The sequence below is a fragment of the Mycteria americana genome, chromosome 4, assembly GCF_035582795.1.
Source record: "Mycteria americana isolate JAX WOST 10 ecotype Jacksonville Zoo and Gardens chromosome 4, USCA_MyAme_1.0, whole genome shotgun sequence".
NCBI lineage: Eukaryota > Metazoa > Chordata > Aves > Ciconiiformes > Ciconiidae > Mycteria > Mycteria americana.
In genome coordinates, this window is record NC_134368.1 from 175507 (window position 1) to 197513 (window position 22007).

General features: G+C 54.8%; 2 protein-coding genes across 5 annotated transcripts; one reads left to right on the forward strand and one right to left on the reverse strand.

Annotated features, from left to right (window-relative positions):
• Positions 1-851: 851 nt before the first annotated feature.
• HTRA2 (HtrA serine peptidase 2) lies at positions 852-10049 on the reverse strand. Its single transcript, XM_075499344.1, has 8 exons — positions 9654-10049; positions 7524-7728; positions 7259-7453; positions 6953-6985; positions 6372-6480; positions 5448-5517; positions 1540-1635; positions 852-1228 (listed from the first exon to the last, which is right to left on the reverse strand). Exons 1-8 carry the CDS (start codon positions 10007-10009, stop codon positions 1063-1065), a joined length of 1230 nt encoding a protein of 409 aa, XP_075355459.1. The 5' UTR covers positions 10010-10049; the 3' UTR covers positions 852-1062.
• Positions 10050-10297: 248 nt separating this feature from the next.
• On the forward strand, positions 10298-21875 carry AUP1 (AUP1 lipid droplet regulating VLDL assembly factor). Of its 4 annotated transcripts, none has more exons than XM_075499339.1 (12): positions 10298-10459; positions 10885-11022; positions 11564-11714; positions 12660-12847; positions 12936-13008; positions 16020-16093; positions 16972-17038; positions 17626-17731; positions 18071-18217; positions 18399-18562; positions 18772-18860; positions 21736-21875. In XM_075499339.1, exons 1-12 carry the CDS (start codon positions 10410-10412, stop codon positions 21782-21784), a joined length of 1296 nt encoding a protein of 431 aa, XP_075355454.1. In that variant the 5' UTR covers positions 10298-10409; the 3' UTR covers positions 21785-21875. The 4 variants fall into 4 exon arrangements, with proteins under 4 accessions (XP_075355454.1, XP_075355457.1, XP_075355455.1 ...); XM_075499342.1 differs by having other exon boundaries at positions 10321-10459; positions 10846-11022; XM_075499340.1 differs by lacking the exon at positions 16972-17038 and having other exon boundaries at positions 10325-10459; positions 10846-11022; positions 16020-16088.
• Positions 21876-22007: the final 132 nt, after the last annotated feature.

Consider the following 22007-nt stretch of genomic DNA (forward strand, 5'->3'; position numbering starts at 1 on the left):
AGCCCTCCCCCCAGAGCTGCCTGCCGCCCGCAGCCTCTGGCAGGGGCCAGAGCAGAGCAGGGGCTCTTCCAGGAAGGCGAGGAACAGCGGGAGCTGCTCCTTCCCAGAAGGGCCGGCCAGGCGCTCGGCTGCCAGCTGCAGAGCACAGGGAGGGCCCGGCCGGTCCCCAGGGGCCAGGCTGCGTGCGTGGGAGAGCAGTGCTCCAGCACAGACAGACAGCGGGCTGGGGGAGGGACAGGCAGCACCGACAAGGCACGCATAGCCCCAGCCCCGGCACAGGCTCCCACCTTTGGCCCTCCTGAACATCAGGGCCAGCGACATGCTGCCCCAGCCCATCTCAAAGTCCGGCATCGACACCCGTTTCACCATGACCTGGAAAGCTGCTTCATGGGTGCAGATGTGGATGCAAACCTTAGAGCGTTTGCAGTGCTCCCAGTGGAAGCAATGCGACGAGACAGACATCCGCCACATCCCTCTGGCCTCGTGGGCACAGCCACAGCGGCAAGCGCTACCAAGGACCAGCTCAGCCAGCACACGAGGCAGAGCCACCCCGGAGCAGCTCCAGGGTCGCGCTCACTTTCAGAGGAGGTGGCCTCACAAGCCACGGCTTGACGGGTGCCCACGTGTTACAGATGGAGGCGTCAGATCCCAGCCTGTGCGGGTGCCGAGTGGGTGGCAAGACACCTCGACCCTAACAGCGAGGAGATCCCTGGAGGCACAGCTGGTGTGCTCTTCCCCAGCTGGAAGGACTCCTGTGGGGACTGACAAGAGGGGTAGGGTGCCACACAGCCCAGCCTCCTCTAGGCAACTGCCACTGCCTTGGGAAGGAGGCCACACAGCGCTGGGGGGTCCCTAGAAAAGTGCTTTATTTGAGTACAGAGGGGAATGGTTGCACCATGAGTCCACCCAAGCACCAGGCCGGGCCCCTCTGCCTGGCCCCTTCCAGTCCCTCGCAAGCTCTCAGTCTCTCCCTGACCGGCACAGACATGGCTCGGTCCTGTGTCCTCGGCTCTCGGCCAGCACCACCAGCCAGCGCCCGCAGTGGCCCGCACGACAGCACCGCTACTCCGTGACCTCAGGGACCACGCTCACCAGCAAAGTGTCGTAGCCACGCCGCACCAGCAAGGCCAGGCTCTGCTGCGTCCGTACTGCCTCGTACACATCCTCTGCACGGCGCGATGCCTGCCCGTTGATCTCCAGCACGACGTCACCTGCCTTCATCCCTGCCCTGTGGGGACAATGATGACAGGAACACACAGCGGGCAAAGCAGACACTCAGCTTCGTCTTCCCAGAAGCAAGGGGAGCCAGGCACTACAGGAGGCTTGGGCTGCTGCACCAGGCATTCCTCCAGCCACACAGGTACCTTGGCCAACAGGACACCAAGCCTGGACAAGCGTCACCAGTTGTTTTCTGCTGCAGACTGATGGCTGCAGGGCCCAAGCCCTGCTGCTCTGGAGCAGAACACTCAGAGCTAAATACATCCCTTCCTGCGTAGCTGCTCTCCCATGCCACCCCCCAAGGCAGAGGGCAGCACTTACTGATGGGCCGGGGAGCCAATGATCACCTTGTGGATTAGCACTCCGTAGGAGACATCGGGGAAGCTGGGGTCACGCAGCTTCAGCTCAGCCAGGATGCTGCAGAGTGAAAGTCAGCATCATGGTAAGGAGCTGGGAGGCAGAGCAGGGCTCCCACCCCACCACAGCTGCACAAGCTTGGAGACCATGACACAGCACCTCTCCTCCTGCATCCCTGCATGCTACTAAGCACAAGCGACCAGCTGCAAACCCCAGGGGCACCCAAACACCACCATCTTCCTGTCAAAAACTAGAGGACAAAAGTCCTAACTGTTCCAGGGAGAGCTAGAAACTACCAGAGCAGCTGCCAGCTGGATCACAGCTGCTGGTGATGCACTTCCCCTGTCTGAGCAGCCCCACGTCAGGCCGCCCTTCCTGGTATCAGATCTACCCCTTCCCTGCTGCAGTTTCACTTCTCTGCCTTCGGCAGGTAGGACACAGAACAAAAGCCATGCCCCCTCTTTTTGCCAGATGTGCCAAGCAGAGGTATACCTACATCTCTCCTCTGGAGTCATTCCTCCCATCTTCCCACAGATTAGGTTTTCTAAACCTAGGTTAGATTCTGCACCTCTCACTGCTCCTCTTTGGACTCTCTCCAACTGCTCCTCACCCCTCCTGAAAGCATCCAGAACTGGACACAGCGCTCCAGCTGGATCTCACCAGAGTGGAGGGACCATGCATCATGTAAACAGCATTCTTCCCTCAAACACTGCACATCAGCTCTGATCTGCTGCAGCCCCAGAAATTCTCAAGGTCTCTCTGCCCAGCTCCTTGTTCCTTATCAGGTACCTGTTCAGTCAGTTATGGCTTCTCACTTCGCACTGGTTCTGCTGAACTCTACTGTACTTTTTCACAGACCTTTGCAAGTTGCCACCCCTTCTTGATTTCACAGGATCACAGCATGGTTGAGGTTGGAAGGGGTCTCTTGAGATCATCTAGCCCAACCCCCCTGCTCAAGCAGGCTCAGTCAGAGCAGGTTGTCCAGGACTGTGTCTGGTCGGGTTTTGAGTATCTCCAAGGTTGGAGACTCTCCAACCTCTCCAGACAACCTATGCCAGGCTTTGACCATCCTCCTCACAATAAAAAAGTGATTTCTTGTGTTCAGATGGAATCTCACATGTTTCAGTTTGGGCCCATTGCCTCTTGTCCTGTCACTGGGCACTACTGATAGAACTACCAATTTGATGTGGTCTGCACATTTACTAAGTCAAGTCTGCTTCTTCATCTCAGTCACTAAAGCTGAACAATACATGCCCTTAAGCAGGTGTCTCTGTTAGCATAGTAAATGCGTGATTTTAGGCTACATAGCACTAAGAATGGCTGCACCCAGTTGTGGTGGGTTGTTGACCCTGGCTGGCAGGTAAGTCCCCACCTAGTTGCTTGGTCACTCCCCCAGCAGGATGGGGGAAAGAATTTGAAGGGCAAAAGCAAGAAAACCTCGGGGTCTAGATAAAGGTAGTTTAACAGGCGAAGAAAGAAAGAAAAGAAAGGAAAAAAAAAAAAAAGACGCAAGCAATGCAAAGGCACTCACTGACCACCTCCCACCAGCAGACGGATGCCCAGCCAATCCCCGAGCAATGGCTGCCTTGGAAAAACTCCCCCCAGTTTTATTGCTGAGCACGACGTCATACAGCACGGTCAGTTCAGGTCAGCAGTCCCAGCTGTGTCCCCTCCCAGCCTCCTCCCTGGGGGTGCCAAGTGAGAAACAGGGCAGGTCTTGACACTGCGTAAGCACCGGTCAGCAACAGCTAAAACATCTGTGTGTTACCAACAGTTTTGGTCACAGATCTAACACACAGCACACCATGGGCTGCTATGAAGAAAAGGACTCCATCCCAGCCAGCCGCAGTCCACAGGTCAGTCGGATGAGGGGTCCATCTTCCCCACCACCCTATCACCTACAACACCAGCTGCAGATGAGATAGTTCCCCAGATGCCTATGGCCTCCAGCTGCCTGGTTCAAGAAGCTCCTGAGCTGTAATGCTGCATCTTTGCATTTGAAAGCCAGTAATGTTTGTCTTCTGTAAAGTTTTCTAGTTGCTCTTTTGAACCCTACAACACCAGCAAGTTCTATCACACATTGCGTGAAGAACCAACCCATGTTTTGGACGTCCCTCTAGTAACACCCCTGACCAGCAACACACCCCAGCAGCAGTTTCATGTAGAACCTGTCCCCAGTAATCAGTGTCTCTTTCCTTTGCTGTTTTCAAAGTCCTTTGCTCAGTCCCTACTTACTCCATGCTGTAAGATGACTGCAGATTTTCCAGGACCAGCTGCCAGACTGGTCACTGGCTGTGCTGAAGCTGGACCCGCTTCCCAGGAGCCATGTCCTAAGCATTTCATGCTTCTTCCCTGATAGACTTCGTCCTGTATGCCTATCCAGTGAAACAGGAGGAGGTGGGGCTCCCACATCCCACAGGTTTTGCCGAGTACCAGCACCATCTACTGGGCATGCCAGCAATGCTGACAGTGTTCCCCCACCCACCCCACTGCCGCCAATCTCACGAGGCACAGAGCATCTGCTCCTCCATTTGTGTCCCAGGCAGGAACCCCAGAGACCGCTCATGGTGCAGAGGTGCAGGCAGCCTGCAAACTCAACCAACACACAAGGGCCACAAGAGCTTTAGCAAGGGCAGAGCACAGCCCTGAAAGGTGTTTCTGTCAAGGATACTACAGCCACCAGCCCCACTAATATGCTGAGCCCCAAGAGTCAGTTAAAAGTCTCTTGAAAGATGGCTGCAAAAGCCAAGGAACCAGAGCAAGGGACTCTGTCCTTGAACAGGAGAACTGCTCTCAGAGGTGAGAGTGCAGATCCAGCACACTCCTAACACATGCACTTGCTGCATCTAGAAGGCCGCTGATAGACAATCAGGTATAGCTCCTGGAGCAACTCTCTCCCAGGGCTCACAGCCCTGAGCGAAGCTCCGTGCAGGCCTGACCAGGGCTGTCCAGCCCTCAGTAGGGCACATCTGCCACAGGGCACCTGTCTCAGGGTGCTTGGTCGGCTGCCAAGGCCTCAGGCGTGTCTCAGGGACCAGCTGAAGCAAGGGCAGCAGGTGATCCTTCTATCAGACCCAAGCAGGTTGTCTGTCCGCAATCATCTTTGCTAACCAGAGCATTCCTTGAGATGCAGAGGTAACACAATGCCCTTCCCAAGTCACAGCCATGAGGGTGAAGAGTCTCAGACCCACGAGAAGTCATCCCCTTCCCACTCGCCAGTGCTGTACTGGTCAGCACCATGACGACTTCTTTCCAGAGGCAGCACCCAGCCTTCCTCCTGAAACCCAGCAGCCTCGCACCACCCTCTGGGCGGCAGCCACGCTGTGTGTGCCAACACAGCCTGCTCTCCTACCTGTTTACCTCCTCCCTCAGTCGACTACCGCAGGCAAACGTGCCATTTCTTATTCTGAAAGTTCCATATTCTAGAACTGTTTCTGCACCACAGCAATTCACCTGGTAAATTCCCTCCTCCCAGAGAGTACAACTTGCCCAACTGTTCCATCACAACTTTCAGTTGGCACGTTGCATATCTATTAATTACACAATGCTTCTGGTGGCTTTTCTTTCATGCTGTGTTGCAAGAGCTCTTTATCAAATTCCCCTCAATGACAATTATAGACTGATCTAGCACTTTTTATCTGCTTGCAGATTCTGCCACAAGTATAGAAACTTGCAAGCTTCTAATTTACCTCTGACACAGCCTAGAGTCTAAACACAACACGAGCACAAAGAGATTTGAGAGTAAATGCTCAAGATGTGAAGACAATCCTCCCAAAAAACAGGCGCACTCAGTTAGTTTGGAAGATCCCGTCACACAGTCAGCATGCCCCAACAAGACCGGTCTGTTGGTCCCCAGACCTTAGAACACATACCTGGGTGTAAGAGTCAGCATCATCACCCCTATGTAACGGCGCTTTGTCTCTGTATTGCCAAACCAAGAGCCTGTTGAAGGAAAGGACATCAAATGACAAGGCTTAAAACAGACATGCACTCAAAATAGTACTGGGCTGAGCCAGCCGAGTCACAAAGCCCACACACCTCAGGGCAGACACCATGCGGAGGGAGTCATTCTGATTCCCTAGCAACAGCTTATTTAAGTTCCATTTACCAGTTAGAGCTTTATAGGTATTGCATACTTTGCTTTCCTGGTTTGATTTGTCATCTTTTTTGGCTGAGAATATCACTCCATGGTGTCAACATGAGAACCAGAAAGCAAGAGTCTGCATTAAATAATCACAAACACAAAGGAACAAAAAGAGGCAATGTTCTACAGGACTAAATTAACTACTTGTCCTTTATGATACAGCTGAATCCTGCACCTGCATTTCCATTAGTACACACAGGGCTAAGTAGCCCCCAGTTTCCAAGTCATCCCTTCCCTTTTTTGAACACCAAATAATGGTCCACCAATTCTCCCATATGCTGAGATCTACTGAAAAGTAGCAATGAACAAAAAAAAAAAAAAAATAAATCCTCACCTACTCCTGGGGACTTAAGTGCAAGCTACTTGGGACACTTTAAAAGTATCTTCCTGCAGCAGATGCACAGCAGCATCCTCCTTGCAGTCTGTTAGGCCCCTGTGGGCAAGGAAGTAGCAGCACAGCTTTCTCATGGCAGAGGGGAGTTTCATGCCAGATGGGAGAACCTTCTTGCCCCCAAAGACTCTTTCTCCTGCTCTGCTTGCCCTTTTCTCAGAAGAAGGGCCCAGAGCCCAGCTGTGCCAGAGCTTCCCTCTTTCGTCCTCCTCCTTCTGGCCTCCTTCCCCCAATACCCGAGCAGGGAGGCACCCAACTCACTTTTGCGCTGCTCCTCCTTTTGCAGGAACTTCCGCAGCTGGTCTGAGGGGATGGCAAAAGAGATGCCTGATGTCACCTTCATAGTGTTCACCCCAATCACTTCGCCGTCCTACAGGGGAAAGGGTACTGTGCTATCCAGCCTGCATCGTTGTGGAGAGCAGGGAAACTACCGTGCAAGCCTGGAGTCCTCCCTGTGCACCCGTCCCTTCCCAGCCTACTTCTTCTGCAGCCTGCCCAACCCTGCCGAGGCTAGGCAGGGACCGGTCCAGTGAGCTGCAGCCCACGCAGCCCCTCCCTCTGCCCTGCCAGCATCAGCCACGCCAGCCTCACCAGCGTAGGGCTTGGCTCTGCCATGCCAGAGTCCCATTGGCTCGGGCTCCCCGAAACAAAAGCTGCACAGGACTCCCATCCCCTGCTCTGCCTCACAAGGGACCTGGTGCATGCACAGTCCCTCCCTCCTGGCAGCTGTAGCACCCACCAAGCGCTCCCACCAAGGGGCACCGTGCCCCAGGGGGCACAGACCAGAGGGCACGTGGCACCTCTCTGCCCCAGCCAGCTAGGGTGCAAGCAGGAGAACTCACCAAGTTGACGAGGGGGCCCCCGGAGTTCCCAAACTGCAGCAGAGGAGAGAGCAGTTAAACAGGCCAAGAAAGCGACATCCTCACACAGCAGGACCCGCGGCAGGGAGGCAGAGTCCAGAGAACAGGGTCAGGCCGAGAAACGCAGCCAGCACCCGGGTGACTGGCCAGAATCCCTTCGTCTCCCAGTGCTCTGTGTCCAGCCTCCTCTGACCTCACAGCACCCACAGCCCTTCCCCAGCTCCCCTTCCCCAAAGAGGGCAACCGGGATGAGGTGCCAACCCGCCGCGCACCGCAAGCTCCCCTTACATCAATAGCAGCATCGGTCTGGATGTACTCCATGTCAGAGGTGGTCAGGCCCAGCTCCCGGCTGCCCCGCTGGGCAGAGCTGACGATGCCGGAGGTGATGGTGTTCTGCAGGGCGAAGGGGCTGCCCATGGCCACCACGAACTCTCCCTGCCGCACCTCGGAGGAGCGCCCAAGGGGCAGGGTGGGCAGTGGGTGCTGGAAGAGAGGAGGTCAGCGAGCAGATGGGAGGGAATGAAGGGAGCGCCTCCACAACTGCAATGCACACCTTGGGCTTGATCTTGATGGTAGCGATGTCTGCAACCTGGTCCACGTCCTGCACCACGGCATCATACTGCTCGCCGCTGGCCAGCTTCACCCGCACGCGCCGCCGGTTTGCCACCACGTGAGCGTTGGTCACAATGAGCCCATCCGGAGACACCAGGAAACCCGAGCCGTTGGAGATGGGCACATCACGGCCTGAAAAGGGATGCCTGCAAGGTGGGCACAGGTCAGGGAGGGGTGGCAGGGACCCTGAGGGGACTGGTGGGGACTCTGGGGTGGGGCAGGCAGGGGCCAGGCAGATTGGGTGGCCCAGGCTGGTAGGCCTGGAAAGAAGTGGGGGATAGTGAGGATCTCTGTGCAACAGCACAATGGGGGAGACTCCTTCACTTCCCCATGAAAGGTCCACATCCTAAGAGTCCACACAAACACGCACGCAACAGGGGAACAAGCAGGAAGAATCAGGAGTCTGCGCACAACTGCAAAGGTACGATCCCACTGGGACTACAGAGGCATGGTGGGAAGCTTACGTGAGTGGAGAGCTGCAATGGATGGTGCAGGCTCTTTGGGAAAGAGCAGCAAGGAGGTAAGTAGAAGGGGTTGCGATCTGCACAAAGAAGTAGCCTGAACAGACAGAGCCTTGCCTCAGAGCAGGTAATAACCACTTGGGAGGCGATGGGTACATCTTCTTCAGACAGCTAGAGGAAGACTCACAATTACAGGCCCTGGTCCCCAATGGGGGACATCAATCACCCTGACCTCTGTGGAAAGGCCTGGTGCTGAGTGAGGCAAGGGGCCTAGTGACACAAGACACAGAAAGGGCTGAGGTGATCGGTGCCTTTTTGCCTTCTTCCTTGGGCCTCCCAAGTCCCTGTGCCCAGAGGCAGAGTCTGTGGGAATACAGCATTACACAGAAGAAGATCGAGGGAGGGATCGCTGAAGCCAACTGGACACACACAAGTCCATGGCACCAGACAGGATACACATGAGGGGTATGGCTCATGTCCCTGTGAGGGCTCAAATATCACAGTGGTACAGGGGGGCTCCTGATGGCTGGAAAAAGGCAAACGTCACACCAGCCTGCAAGACTGCCAAGAAAAAGGGTCCTGAAAACTGCAGGTCAGCCAGCTTCACTCCTGTCTCTGGGAAAGTTATGGAGCAAACGCTCCCAGAAACACTTCCTGGTACACAGCACACAAGAAAGGGACTGAGAGCAGCCAGCCCAGCCTTACCAGCAGCAAATCATGCTCGACCAACCTGGCTGGTTTCTGTGAACAGATGAGTGGCTGTGCAGGTAAGGAGTGAGCAGCGGATATTGATTACCTTAAGAAGGTTTTCAGCACGGTCTCCCGTGGTACCCTTCTAGCCACGCAGGTGACATGCAGGCTGATAAGCAGATAAGGTGAATGGAGAACTGGCTGGACCACCAAGGTTCAGGTCCAGCTGGTGGTCAGCTACTAACACCACCCCTCAGGAACTCAGAGAAGGGCCAACGCCATTTAACACCTTTCACGTTCGTGAACAGGAGGATGGGACACTGCACGCTCTCAGCAAGCCCGCAAGTGACACCACACTGGAGGGAGCAGTCAACAAGCTGAAGGGCAGAGCTACTGTTCAGAGGTGCCTCGACAGGCTGGAGACACAGGCTGGCAAGAACGTTGTGCAAAGTTCTGCTCCCGGGACAGAGTAATCCTGCGCCGCAGGACAGCCCGGGGCCGCTGCCCAGAAGGCAGCTTTGCCGAAACGGTCCCGGAGGACAGGAAGGTGGCGGCGCGGCAGCAGCGCGTCCCTGGGGCGAAGGCCGACCGCGTGCCGGCAGGCAGCGGCGCGACCGGACGGATCCGTCCCTCCCGCGGCGCTTGTGGGACCCCACCCGGGTGCCGTGCCCGGTTCAGGCTGCTGGGACACGAGACGGCCGGGGCGGGGGGCTGCGCTGCGCGGGGAGGCTGGGAGAGGGGGGCCGTGCAGCCGGGGAGGGCGGGGAATCCCTCCCTGGGGGTGCGGGGAGGACGGGGCCAGGCCCTTCTCGGAGGAGCACGACGGAAGAGGGAAACTGCCCCGTCGGGTTGCGGGGAAGCTGGCTCCGCGCGGGCTGCGGGCCGGGTCGGGGGCGGCCGCCCGGCGCCGGTGCCCGTACCTGCCCACGATCTCCACGTAGACCAGCGCGGGCGCCGTCTTCTCCACCACGTCGGCGATGAAGTTGAAGGCGGCGCGGGGCGAGGCGGGCGGCGGCGGGGCGGGCGGGGCGGGCACGGCGGCGCGCAGCGCGGGCAGCGCGGGCCGGCGGCCCTCGCCCTCCCGGGCCCACAGCAGCACCAGCGCCGCCGCCCCGGCACCCAGCGCCGCCGCCAGCACCCGGCCCCCGGCAGAGGGGGGGGGAGGCGGGGGAGGCGGGGGAGGCAGCGGGGCGTCGGCGGCCCCGCACAGCGCCCGGCACCAACGCGCCGCGCCCGGCCGCAGCGGAACCCGCGCCCACCGCGCCAGCGCCGCCATGCTGCTCGGGCGCCCGCCTGCGGGGCACGCTGGGAGCTGAAGTCCCGCCCCGCCCCGCCACGCCTGCCGGGAGGCGTAGTCCTGAAGCGGGGGCCTGCCGGAAGCTGTAGTCCCGCCGCGAGGCGCGCCTGTAGCTGTAGCGCGGCCGCCGACGGGGGAGGGCAGGGAGGCTCCGGGGCGAGAGCAGCTCGCCGTGCCCGCCAGACCCGCCAACCGCCCTCCCTGCCTCGCCGGCCGTCCCGGGAGGGCAAGAAGGAGGGAGCGGGGGGGCGGGGGGCGGCGCGGTGCACGCCGGGAAGGCGCCGCGCCTCCCAGGCTGCCCCGCGCGGGCCAGGCGGGCGGCCGCGGGGGAAGATGGCGACGGGTGTCGAGCGCTCCTGAGGCACCGGGTGCGGCGGGGATGGAGCCTCCTGCGGCCCCGGGCCCCGAGCGGCTCTTCGACTCGCACCGGTGAGAGCTGCGGCGGCCTGGGGGGCGCGTGTGGCCCTCTCCGTGTTTGGTGGGGGTGGGTCGCGGGGTCCTGGGGCAGGCCCGGGGGTTCGGGGTGTCCCGTGGGAGGCCCACGCAGGAAGCTGGAGTGTCCCTGTGGGGAGGCCCCGGGGGCCCACGGGGGGAAGGGGTATCCCACGGGAGCTCCGTGGGGAAGGTCGGGGTGTCCTGTGGGGGGACTAGTGGGGGTCCAGGGTGTGCCTGGGAGGCCCGCGGGGAGGCTCGGGATGGGCTGGGTATCGCGCTGGGGAGGCCCGGCAGGTTACGTGGAGCAGGGGTCACAGGGTAGTCCCCGGGGAGGGCTGGGGTGGGCAGCTGAGGGTCCAACCATCCGATGTGTGTCCCAGCCATGGTCAGGCTGTCTGTGCCGCTCTTTGGCCCTACAGATTTCCGACCGATGGGTTCCTGCTTCTGGCCCTGCTGCTCTACGCACCCGTGGGGCTCTGCCTGCTCGTCCTGCGCCTCTTCATTGGTGTACACGTCTTTCTCATCAGCTGCGCCCTGCCTGACAGCGTGCTACGACGGTGCGTGAGCCTGCCTCTCCCCAGGTTGCCGAGCTCCTGCTGTTGCCTGGGGCGGGGGGGATGTGCAGGCACTGCTGTGGGGCAGCATGGGGCAGGAGGACTGCCCTCACCCATTTGGGGTCCTTAGCCATGGAGGCTTGGTTCATGCAGAGGTTTATGGGGAGCTGTGCTTTTGGGCCTCTCTGTCCCCAGGACCCATGAAGGTGCCTTCTCTGCCAAGACCAAAGCTGGCAATTGCCTCTTGAGTGCTCAAGGACTGATCTGAAACGCTTGGGTCAGCCGGGTATCCTGCTAGGAAATTCTGTGTGAGGCTTGCTGGCCCATACTTCATGCTGCAGCTACAGCTCTGCAGGCAGCCTTCAGCCCCAACTGCAGCCCCCCAACAATTCCTGTCCCAGACGTCTGTCATATCATTTCCTTTTTGTACCAGTGTTCTTTTGCAAGTCACATGAATTCCCAGGTCTCTGTTCTGTTTGTTGGATATGTAAGCCAGTGATGGCTCAGACTGCAGAACTTGAAAAAACCACTCTCCCCCCCCCAGGTTTATTGTACGTGTCATGTGCTCAGTGCTGGGCTTATTTGTGCGACAAAGTGATCCCCAGCTTCGTGATGTCAATGTGAGGGTATATATCGCCAACCACGTGACACAATTTGATCACAATGTCATCAACCTTCTGACCTCATGTAATACGGTGAGTAACCTGGAGCTGAGCACAACAGGGCTGGAAGTACCTCTCTCCAAGAGAAGTGCACAGAGAGCTCTTTCAGAATTTAGGGTTTGCCATGATCCTCTTCAGTTCTTATTTATTAACCCAGTATCGCACAAGCCTTGAGTTTTTTTTCTGTGCTTCAGTGTCACACTTTAGGCTCCGCATGAAAAAATAAAACAGGTGAGGAGGAACAGGAAATGTTACAGTGGGTATTGATTTTATTGAGAGAGAGTGGGCAAATCCTAGCATCTGTATCTTTTTCTGGCCTTTCAAATAGGTGGTGTCAGAAGCAGGGTTGGTTGTGGGGTTTTCCCACAGCATTGGGTGCCACTTCTGCGTGTGTGGACAGCCAGCTGCACTGCAGAGGAGTGCTGAGGGGAGCTGCGTGGCGGGGCAGTGGTGCTTGGGTTGTTGTGCTGGGCTGGTCGTTGTGTAACTTTCCCTGTACTCTTGTGAAATTCCTTATGTGTGGAGTTCCTGAATCAACAGGCTCCAAACATGCCTGTAGGTGAGTTGGTTGGTCCTATATCCTGAACAGCAGTAGATTTGCTCCTTACCTGGAGAAAAGTAACTCTTGGAAGTAGTGTATCCTTTACCAAGCGTGTCAGGAACTACTAGAGAGAACATGGGGAAACACAGTTGTCACCCAGGGCAGGGGGGGGAGTTCGTTTCTCTGGCAGACGGGGTACAGTCTGAACTGAAGATTAGGAATCAATTTCCTAGGGAATCGGGGCCAGAGCAGTTACTGAAGCCTGGCAGTAACATGTTCTCTGCTACTAGTGCTTTTAGCGTGCAGGTTGCTCCCTAAGCCCCCAGAGGCATTTTTGCTGATGAGCAGGAACTTTGTCTCCCACTGTCATCTGGGAAAGTAGGCCTTGAGGGGAGGACAGGACAGCATTTCTTCCTTACTCGTGTTTTTCCTTGTAGCCTGCATTGAACGGTGCCCCTGGCTTCATCTGCTGGTCACGGGGATTCATGGAGCTGGGAGTAACAGGAAGCCGAGCAGAGCTGGTGGATTCCCTGAAGGTGTATTCATCCCACAGAGGAAACCCACCACTGCTGTTGTTCCCGGAGGAGGCTGCCACCAATGGCCGGGCCGGCTTGCTCTGCTTCAGGTACTAGGAATTGGATATTCCTGCAGCGGGGCTGTCATCACTTTGTTTTAGCTTTGGGGTCATTCACTCCTGAATTCTTCCTTTTCAGCTCTTGGCCGTTCTCAATCTTGGATGTGGTACAGCCAGTTGCCCTACAAGTTCAGAGGCCTTTGATCACTGTGGTGAGTCAGGGACGTAGGGCAAGGAGGAGTTGTGGAGGAGCGCACTGTGCAAGGGTCTTGGTGATGCTGTTAATTCTGCTTCTGCTTTGAAGCCCGTGGGTAGTGCAGCCTGGCCTTGTGTCCTATCGCCCCAAGGACTAGCTTCTCAGTGCTAACGCTTCTGTTTTTCAAGTGCCTTTCCCAGGGAACTTCTGCTAAGTCAATACTCTTTTAGTTACACTGGCAATTTAGATAAATGTTTTAGTGGCTCAGCTGTCTAACAATGTGCCATCTGGCTTCCATGACCATAGCATCACTGTGTCTCATCTCCTCTTTGTGAGCTCCCTTCTTTTAAAGTGCTTCGAAAGAATAGCTCCAGCCGCCTTGGAGAGTGGCTGATGTGCCAAAGCTTAGGCAAGGCTCTCTGGATTAGGTTCTAGAACTCATGCTTCCCAAATGCAGATATGTAACATGATGCAACATTAGCTTCAGAAAAGTGGCAAAGTTCACGATGATAATACTAGCACTGCTAAATAGATTGCAATAAAACTGTTCTCAGTTTATTTACAGAGTGAGATTTTGCTGAATTTCTTATTTCTTGATACGATTTATGGATCTACTTGTTTAAAAGACACTTACATTTTTATATGTCAGACATTTTAGTTGATTCTCTATTGTCCTTCTTTTTAAGGTAGTAGGACACAGTGGATAGATTTAAAGCCACTTACCAGCAGGTCACAAAACATTGCTGCCCATACTAAAACATCAGCATGCAGGTATTTTTAAAGTGAGGTTCTGTTAGGGATTAGTTCTTTGCCAGTGCTATTTAGTGCTTTCATTGGTGCTGCAGATGATGATGATATTGAGATCCCTGCTGGTGAAGTTCAGACTAGTGAATAATGAAGAAGCTAAATTATTGCTTGTGATCCAGTGGAGTACTGATAGCTGCCAGTGAATGGCTGTTACTTGTAAGTCTAATGTGGTCTGTGGGTGCATAACAAGAGGAATATCTGGCAGGGTGAGGAACACAGTGTTAGCTGCATGTGTGCAATGGTGAAAACTGCTAAAATATTATTTGAAGCTTTGGTAACCCCACTGCCAAGAAAGTGGGGCAGTAGTAGAGAGAGTTCAAGGAGGCCATAAGCGTGATGCAGAACCCAGAAAGCAACACTTAAAGGGGCTCAGCTTAATCAGCTTATTGGAGAAGAGGCAGAGAGATTGTTGTGGGTAGCTGCTTGCACGTTGGAGAAGAGGCTTAAGAGTGGAGATTTTTTTTTTTTTTTCTGACAAAGCACACAGTAGCAGTCTTTGCAGGTGCTGAGACTAAATGTTGGTACTGCACAAGTTCAGTTTTGGATTAAGATGCAGTTTTCTAACAGTGAGGATACTTTAAATTTTCAAATGACTACTGCAGAGAAGTGGAATAGCTGTCCCATTCTGGACTGTTTATAATTAATATCTTATCTTTTTATGGTTTTGGCTCCTCTGAGAAATTCTGTGAGATGTGACAAGTTGTATATTTGTCTGTGCATCCTTTCCTTCATGAATGTTAGGAAGAACAGCATGCCCATAACTGCAGATCTGTTTGAAGATACTGGTTATAGTCACTTCTTGGCTCAAATTTTTACCTTCAGAGGTCGAGCAGGATTTTTTGCCCTTCATGCACATTGGCTAAGTAAATCCTAGTGGATTTCTTATGTAATTTTAAACCATCACAAGCTTATGAGGACTGGAAATGTGATACTTTGAATGGTTTGATCAGTGCTTTGCAGAAAGCTTACTTAGACACTTATGTGATACATATCAGACACTGGGCTGAGCAAACCACCAAATTTGGGTTTAAGAAAGAATTTTCTCCAGCTCCAATTGGCTGGAACCTTGAAGGAATGTGTTGTTCTGTGGCACAAGGCAGCGTAACTGAAGTCTGGCTATTGGCATCACTAGAAGGCATTTGATTTTAGGTTTCTTAGGTCTGTTTATCCAGGAGATGAGGCTTCTTTATGTTACCCTTGGTGGCTGTGGTTTCTGGGCTTTTCTCATTTATAGCACCTTTTTCCAGGCCATGGAATAAACCAGGCACGAGGCCTGTCTTGGAGCCATGCTGCTTTGTTTGAGGATGAAGTCGTGTAAAAAAAGCCAAGGCAACTCCATTGCGAGCTGTAGATCTTGAGATGGTGTCCTCACCAGTCTGTGGAAAGTTTGATCACTGCAGGATAAAAGTAACCAACTACAAAAATCCTAGGAACAGCATCCATTCAATAGCAAATTCTTTAGAATCATTGAAAAGCGCAGGTTGCGGGGAATCTCTGGAGGTCTTTAGTTCAGCTTTCTGCTCGCAGTCAGACTGGCTTCTGAGTATGGTCCAGCTGCTCGGGGCTGTGTCCCATTGAGAAGGATGGAGAGCCCACCGCTTCGGAGCGCCTGTTCCAGTGCTTTCTTCTGGCAGACATTGCAGTACTTCTTAGGGAAAAGATTGTTTACTAATTTTTAGAAATAGGAAGAGAGTGATAAATTACAGCTTACTTCTAATGATTTATCTTCAAAGAGAAGAATTGTTTAAGACTTCACAGTGCAGCCTCTTTGGAAATGAAGAGATAAAGCTTATGGGAGTTGAGACATTACATGGGCTCTTCCCATCAGAATAATGGAGGGTTGTTCATGATTCTAAGGAAGCGTTAGTAGGTCTTCAGAAATTTCGGTCCTTTCTAAAGGCACAGCCTGTTAGAGAATGTGGGGATATTGAGGGAAAATCTTGCTGTCCTAGTGGGAGGAAAAGATGACTCGGAGCAGTGAAAACTCTGACTCTCTTGCTCTGCCTGGTGAAGACTAATGAAGGTGAATCTGCCCCGGGGCTTGCCCTCGCTGTGCGCTGGGTTTGCCATTCCCTCTTTCCCAGTCCTCCACATCTCTCTGCCCGCCTATCTGTTACTTGCTGCCATGGCTTAGCTGTGTTCTGTCCGCCTGCTTCCCTGATGGTGACCTGACTAGCTCGTGTTCTGTGGGCCATGATCTCATTGTGCTCTCTTCCCCAGAGTGTGGCTGACTCCTCCTGGATTACAGAGCTGCTCTGGACCTTCTTTGTTCCCTTCACAGTTTATCAAGTAAGGTACTATCTCTCTCTCTCTTCATTTGGGGCAGGGTTTAGGGTGGGCAGAGAGCCTGATGTTTTTGCCATTGTAGTAAGAGATTTTTTGGTATGCACTAATGTGCACCCTCATTGTGGCATCTCAGCATGGATTTGGTCAGTGCCGGGTTCATCTTCTGGACCAGCTTCAACCAGCTTCTGAAGTCGAGAGGGCTCTTGGTTCCTGCATTCATTTGGTGAAGGAGAGGAGTCTCTCGGGGCTTTTATGTCGAGTTTGCCAGGTGTATTTTTGAAGCTAGCTGCTCTGCTGTAATTCACCCCAGGGTTGCTCAGGTCCCATGGGTGATTCCCTGCAGGCAGCTGAGTCCTCTAGTGTCTGTCTCTTCCCTGCAATCCCTTGTGAATTGCAGAGGTGGTTCAGACACCTGTCTAGGGCCCAGGTGAGCCCAGACTGGCTGAGTAACATTGGTGTAATAAGGGTCCATAGGCAGCAGAAGGGGCTTGGAGTCAAGTTTAGGGATCCAGGTATTTAAGCAAAGAAAAGTCTTGTGCTGTATCTTTCCCTGGCTGTATCTGGCTTGAGTCTTGCTGATCTGTTCTCTACTCTCATGTAAATGGCAGTGTGTCCTCATTTGGGGCCCTTCTGGGAACTTAATTGGGAGATACTTCACAAGTTATGCTTGAGTGCTAATAAAGATCCAATGAGCTAGTTTTGTCTTCTAAGCCACGCCTTGCCCTTAATTTTGCAAGCTAGTGTTGAGGTTTGACACTGTCTTCTGGGGAGAGATTTGGGGTGAGCAGGGAGAGCTGAGGTGGGGATAGCACCATTGATCCCACATGGGGCTGGCTCCTCCAGCAGCCCTTGAAGCAGTCAGCCCAGTGCTGTTGTCCCCATTCAGGTGGATGCCGTCTGTCCCCAGACGAGCTGAAGAACTGAGTGAGGATTTTGCGCTCCGAGTTCAGGAGGTAGGAGGATGACGTGGGAGAGGGATGTGTAGGACTGCTGCGATTTGGGATGGTCACAGAGGAGAGTGGGGTGCAAGCAGAGTTGCAAAGGGCGTTTCTGGATGGGTGTATTTGTGTGATGGGGACTCTGGCCTGTATTTATTGCCCCTTATAATTATTCAGGTTTTCTGTGGCCTGTTTGCTACCCCCCATTTATCCTTTCTGCCGATTATCAAGGCTCTCCCAATCTATTTCAAACCTTTCACTCCCTTTTCATAGTGCCACAAATCAAATAAAGCAATTGTTTCTCCACCTTTCCCTTATGTGCTGGGTACTTCATAGCTCCTGTGACAAAGATCATGTATCTCCCTGTCAGCCTGTTTTGGCAGGATGATATTGCCTACTCCTGGTCCTTCATGTGCTCCATGCAACACTGAAATGCATCACTGAGGCCCTGGAGAAATCAGTTCCCAGTCCTCTTCCCCTCGCCGTGGCTCCACGCAGGCCTGTACACTCTTGCAGGGGATACACTCCCCTGCAAGATGGGAATGCCTGGGTCATGTGTGTTGTGTGTCGTGTACATGTGACTCTTCTCTACATTTCTGCAGGCCTTGGCCATGGAGCTGGGTGTGGTATCCACACGGCTCACTGCAGCAGATAAAACTGAACACATGAAGAGGCTGAGACACACATCGCTTCTCCCCTTTGCCCCAGGTAGGTGTCCTGGGTAGTGTCCTGACTATGGAACTGCCACTTAGGCTTTGCCTTTGGGGAGGCCTTAGTCTGCTCTTGGTTACTCGTGGTGGAGGGAGAGGAGAAGGCATGTTCGACGTCCTCCTGGGGAGCAGGGGCTGCCTCTGTGCTCTAGGCTGGGGGTTGTAGCTAGCTGGCAGGGAGAGGACCACCACTCCTGAGCACAGACTTGGTGGCGGTGCGCAGGAGGTCTGGCGTTGTTATCACACTAGTTCATACCGGAGAAAGTGGAGCTGTTGCAGCTTGAAGGCCGTGCACCTTTAGGCCACCTTCTTGTGCCCACTGTTATTTCTCTTGCAGCCTCAAGCCAGCCCCTGGCAGCCAGGCCCAGGATGCCTTCCAGCCTGACTGGTGTTGCTCCTGAGGATGTGCGGATCACGGCAATGGCTCAGCGGGTCAAGGAGGTGCTGCCTCATGTGCCTCTGGAGGTCATCAGGATAGACCTGGGTAAGTGATGCCCAGGGTATTAGCCCCTGCGAATACACAGGGTCCCTTTCCATGCCAAATCTCTGTGATACCTGAAAGCAGAAACCTGGTCCCTGCTGCACTGTGGAGCACAATGGCAGCAAGGATGTGAGTGTCCTGATGTAGCAGCTCCCTCTCTAACAGATCTTCTTTGTCCCTACAGCCCAAACCAACTGTGTGGATACCACCATTGCCAACTTGCTGGAGGGGAGAGTGCCCTTCTTCCCTGAAAGTAAGGAGGCTGGTACTGACCTGCCTGCCCCGTCTACCTCCCAGGCTGCAGCTGCTTCTGGCATCCAGGGCTCCGTAGCTGTGCCTTCTTCCAAGGTACTCTTGGTGGTTGTGTTGTCTCCTCTGGTCTGATGGCTCTCAGCCAGAGCATGATGGCCTGTGTTCAGGCCTAGCCATGATGTCAGGGGAACGGAACATTTTAAACGGGAGGCCAAATTGGCATGCCGGGTCCTTGCAGAACCACTAAGGAGGACTCCTGGCTTTGTTTGACTGTCTCCTGATGGCTCTTGTGCTTTCTGTTCCAGCCAGCTACAAAGCAATTTGCGAGGTCCTCTGTGGAGCGGCATCTGTCCTTGCAGGAGCGGAAACGAGCATTGTACGACTATGCCAGGAGGTGAGAGTCCCCCCCACACTTCACCCTGTCAGAGTCCCAAGACCCCATCCCCAGCAGTACCCAGATATGCCCCAAGCAAGGGTCAGCCCTTGCTTTGTCTTGTGTCCTCCCGTTCCTCTCCTCTGGCCCAAGACAGCAGGGCTGAGGCAGTGAACCATGGCTGAAGAAGAGAGGAGGCAGACGTTTGCCTGCTTCACCTCTTCCAAGCGTGCAGCCCCTTGTCATTCCTGGGAAGCACTCTGTCTCCTGAATTGCCACTCGGCTTCTAGTTTTGGGGACTAGGTGGGATAGAAGCTGTTTGCCAGAAACACAGCTGCTGAGGAATAGGGCTTAGCAAAGAAACCTCATTTGGTTCTTTGGTGTAATGGATTTGATTGATAGAAGTCATTGTGGGACTATAGATTTCTTTGAAATTAGTATTGATGCTGTGGAACACTCATTTTAGAAAGAAGTTTGCTGTTTGGCAACAGGGACAGTGCAATTAATCTTCCTCAGTGTAAGTGGAGAATAACAGAGAGCAGGGAGCGAGTGTGATCTCCGTGCATGGTTTTGATGAGGCAAATGTTGGAACAAGTGTCCAGTTCTGGTGTCTGGCTCGTTTTTTAGAAAAGAGAGAGAAAATTCAGAATGCGTTTGGAGGGGAAGTTAAGTCTGTTGGAGGGGAACTTACTGTAAATGAGATGACACACTATACATAATTTTGGGTGAAGAAACCAGGTTCTGAAAGGCTGTTTTATCTGGCAGAGAGAAGCAGAATAGTAACTAATGGTTAGAAGTTGTAGGCAGACAGACTTTACACAGGTAATGGGGTAGTTGTTTCTGAAAAGGAAATTGATTGATCAGTGGAATAAGCTTCCAGCAGAAATGATGGCTTCTCGGTGCCTGGCTGACTCCTTAGAAGATGCTGTAGGAGACGGTAGAGATAACAGAGCGTTTGGCTCAGCCCAGAGTGACAAGAGGCCTGCTTGCTGCAAGATCGGGTCTCCACTCTGTAGGGTCTTGCTGTGAAGGGGAGAACCCATCTGGTGCCCTGCTCAGGCATTGCACTGAGCTTTGCTCCAGAGCACTCCGGGAGAGTCGGGAGAAGATTGCAGAGGCTCAGGGATCAGTTAAACCTTTGAGACCCTGTGGCTTTTTGCCACTGCATCAGCTTCTCCCTGCTATTGAAAGTCTAGGAAATTCCCATGGTTGGAAGTTGAAGCTAGACAAATTCTAAGTGCCAATTTCTAAAGGGCTAGCCCTAGGTGATTCCGGGTAGCTCTTAGTCACCAAGAATTTAATTTAAACAGGTCTGGTTTTCTGAAAGATCATTTCAGTTTAGAGGAATTGCATCTCAGAATAGTCCTGTTGCATAGAGAATGTTAGACTTCAGAGCTGTCCCCCAGACCTTTTAACATGAGCACAGAGATGGCTGAGGGCTCTTGCTGGATCCTCCGGGCATGATCTGTTCAACAGCAAAGAAAAGGGGGTGGAAATCCTTTCCTGTGGATACCCCATCTGACTTTGTTGCTCTTCTGCATGCCGATCTTTTATGTCCTTTTTCTGAGGCTCTTCTGACTTCTGGCTATAGAGTAGTGATCTCTATGCTTCTCTGAGAGGAAGGGATTCCAATGGGATTTGGAAAGACAATTGTGCTCCTCATCTTTCTTTGGAGTAAAGAAGGGCCTTCCTTACTGTCCTAGACTCGAGAGCAGGTACATGTCTGTCTCAAGTTCTGAGTGACAGCAGCAACCCCTGTCACTCAGCCATTTCAAGCTCAGAAAAGGTTCGCAGCTCAAGGCTTGCTGAATGTTTTATTTTCATATAGCCCTCTGCCCAGGCTGCTGAAAGTACTGCCGATTCACAGTGAGACGTGGCTGTTCTCGGGGGAGGATTTTGCTTTCTCGGGACGGTTTGCTCCCCAGCTAACCAGGGTTTAATGGCAGCACAGGCAGGACGTGGCAGAAGCTGGGTGGCTGTCGGTTCAGGGTGGTGGTCGCAGGAGTCTGGTGGTCTCGCAGTGTCACCTCTCCGTTCTCCCAGGTGGAGTCTGTGGTCTGGCACCTTTTCCTGCCTCTGGGGCCTGGAGTGTTGTGCATATGTGTCTCATCCAGACTGAGGCGTAAGGCTTAGCTTTCATGGTCCCGCGCTTGGGGACATTTATAGCTTTTTACCAGCAGTCCGCACCACTTCCCATGTGCTTTTTAGCTTACCCAGCTAGACCGTTTGAGAAGCAGGCCGGTACCACGCCTGGACGCGTTGAACATTGAACAGCTGGGGCTCTGCTGGCAGAGAGAACCGTCGTGTCAGGAAACCTTGACTGGGAAACCTCTGTCCCGAAAGCCAGGCAGTGACGTGTTTGGGACCCAGAGCTGCCGCTGGCAGTCTCCAGCAGACTCTCGCAGCTCGGTCCGACTCAGCCCACGCTCGGTTAACGCTCTGCTGGGCTTGTCCCTAACAGTGGCTTTATTTCGCCTCGTGGCTTTCCTGGAACAGCAGACTCTGCCTGCTGGGTTCACCTGAGCCTTCTTAGACTCTACGCAGGCTCGAAATGACAACAGGGTCCGCTCCCAGCGAGCGCCTGGTCTGGGGAGCGACCCGGCCCAGCTGTGGCTGCGGGGCAGGGTTGTGAGGGTCACCGCAGCTGCCCGGCCCAGCCCTCTCCCCGCACCGGGCCCTGCCCCGGCCCTTCGGGGTTCTCTCCTCCCTGCCCGCCCCTTCCCCTCTCTGGGCGACGCTCAGATGGAGGTTCCGGGCGCGTTCCCGGGAGGAGGCGTCGGGCGATCCCAGCCAGCGTCCGCCGGCGGCAGAGCCCCGGGCGCGCGGGGCCGGCGGGGGGCCGGGGCCGGCTCCGGCTCCCGCTCCCGGCCGGGCCTGACGGCGCTTTCTCCCGCAGGAGGTTCGCCGAGAAGCACGGCGCGGCGCGGGCCGGCGGCAGCCCCTGAGCGGCGCGGCGGGGCGGGCCCGGAAGCGCCTGTGCCCTGCGCGGCCGGGCCGGGCCGCCCCCTGGCGGCGGAAATAAACGGCGGCAGCGTCTGGCGCGGCTCGGCTCTGCGGGCACCGGGGCGGGGGGGCGGGGCCACCGGGCGGGGGGCGGGGCAGCCAGGCTCCGTGCGGATCCGCACGCGCCGGGGCCGCCGCCCGCTCGCGCGCCGCACGTAGGCGCCG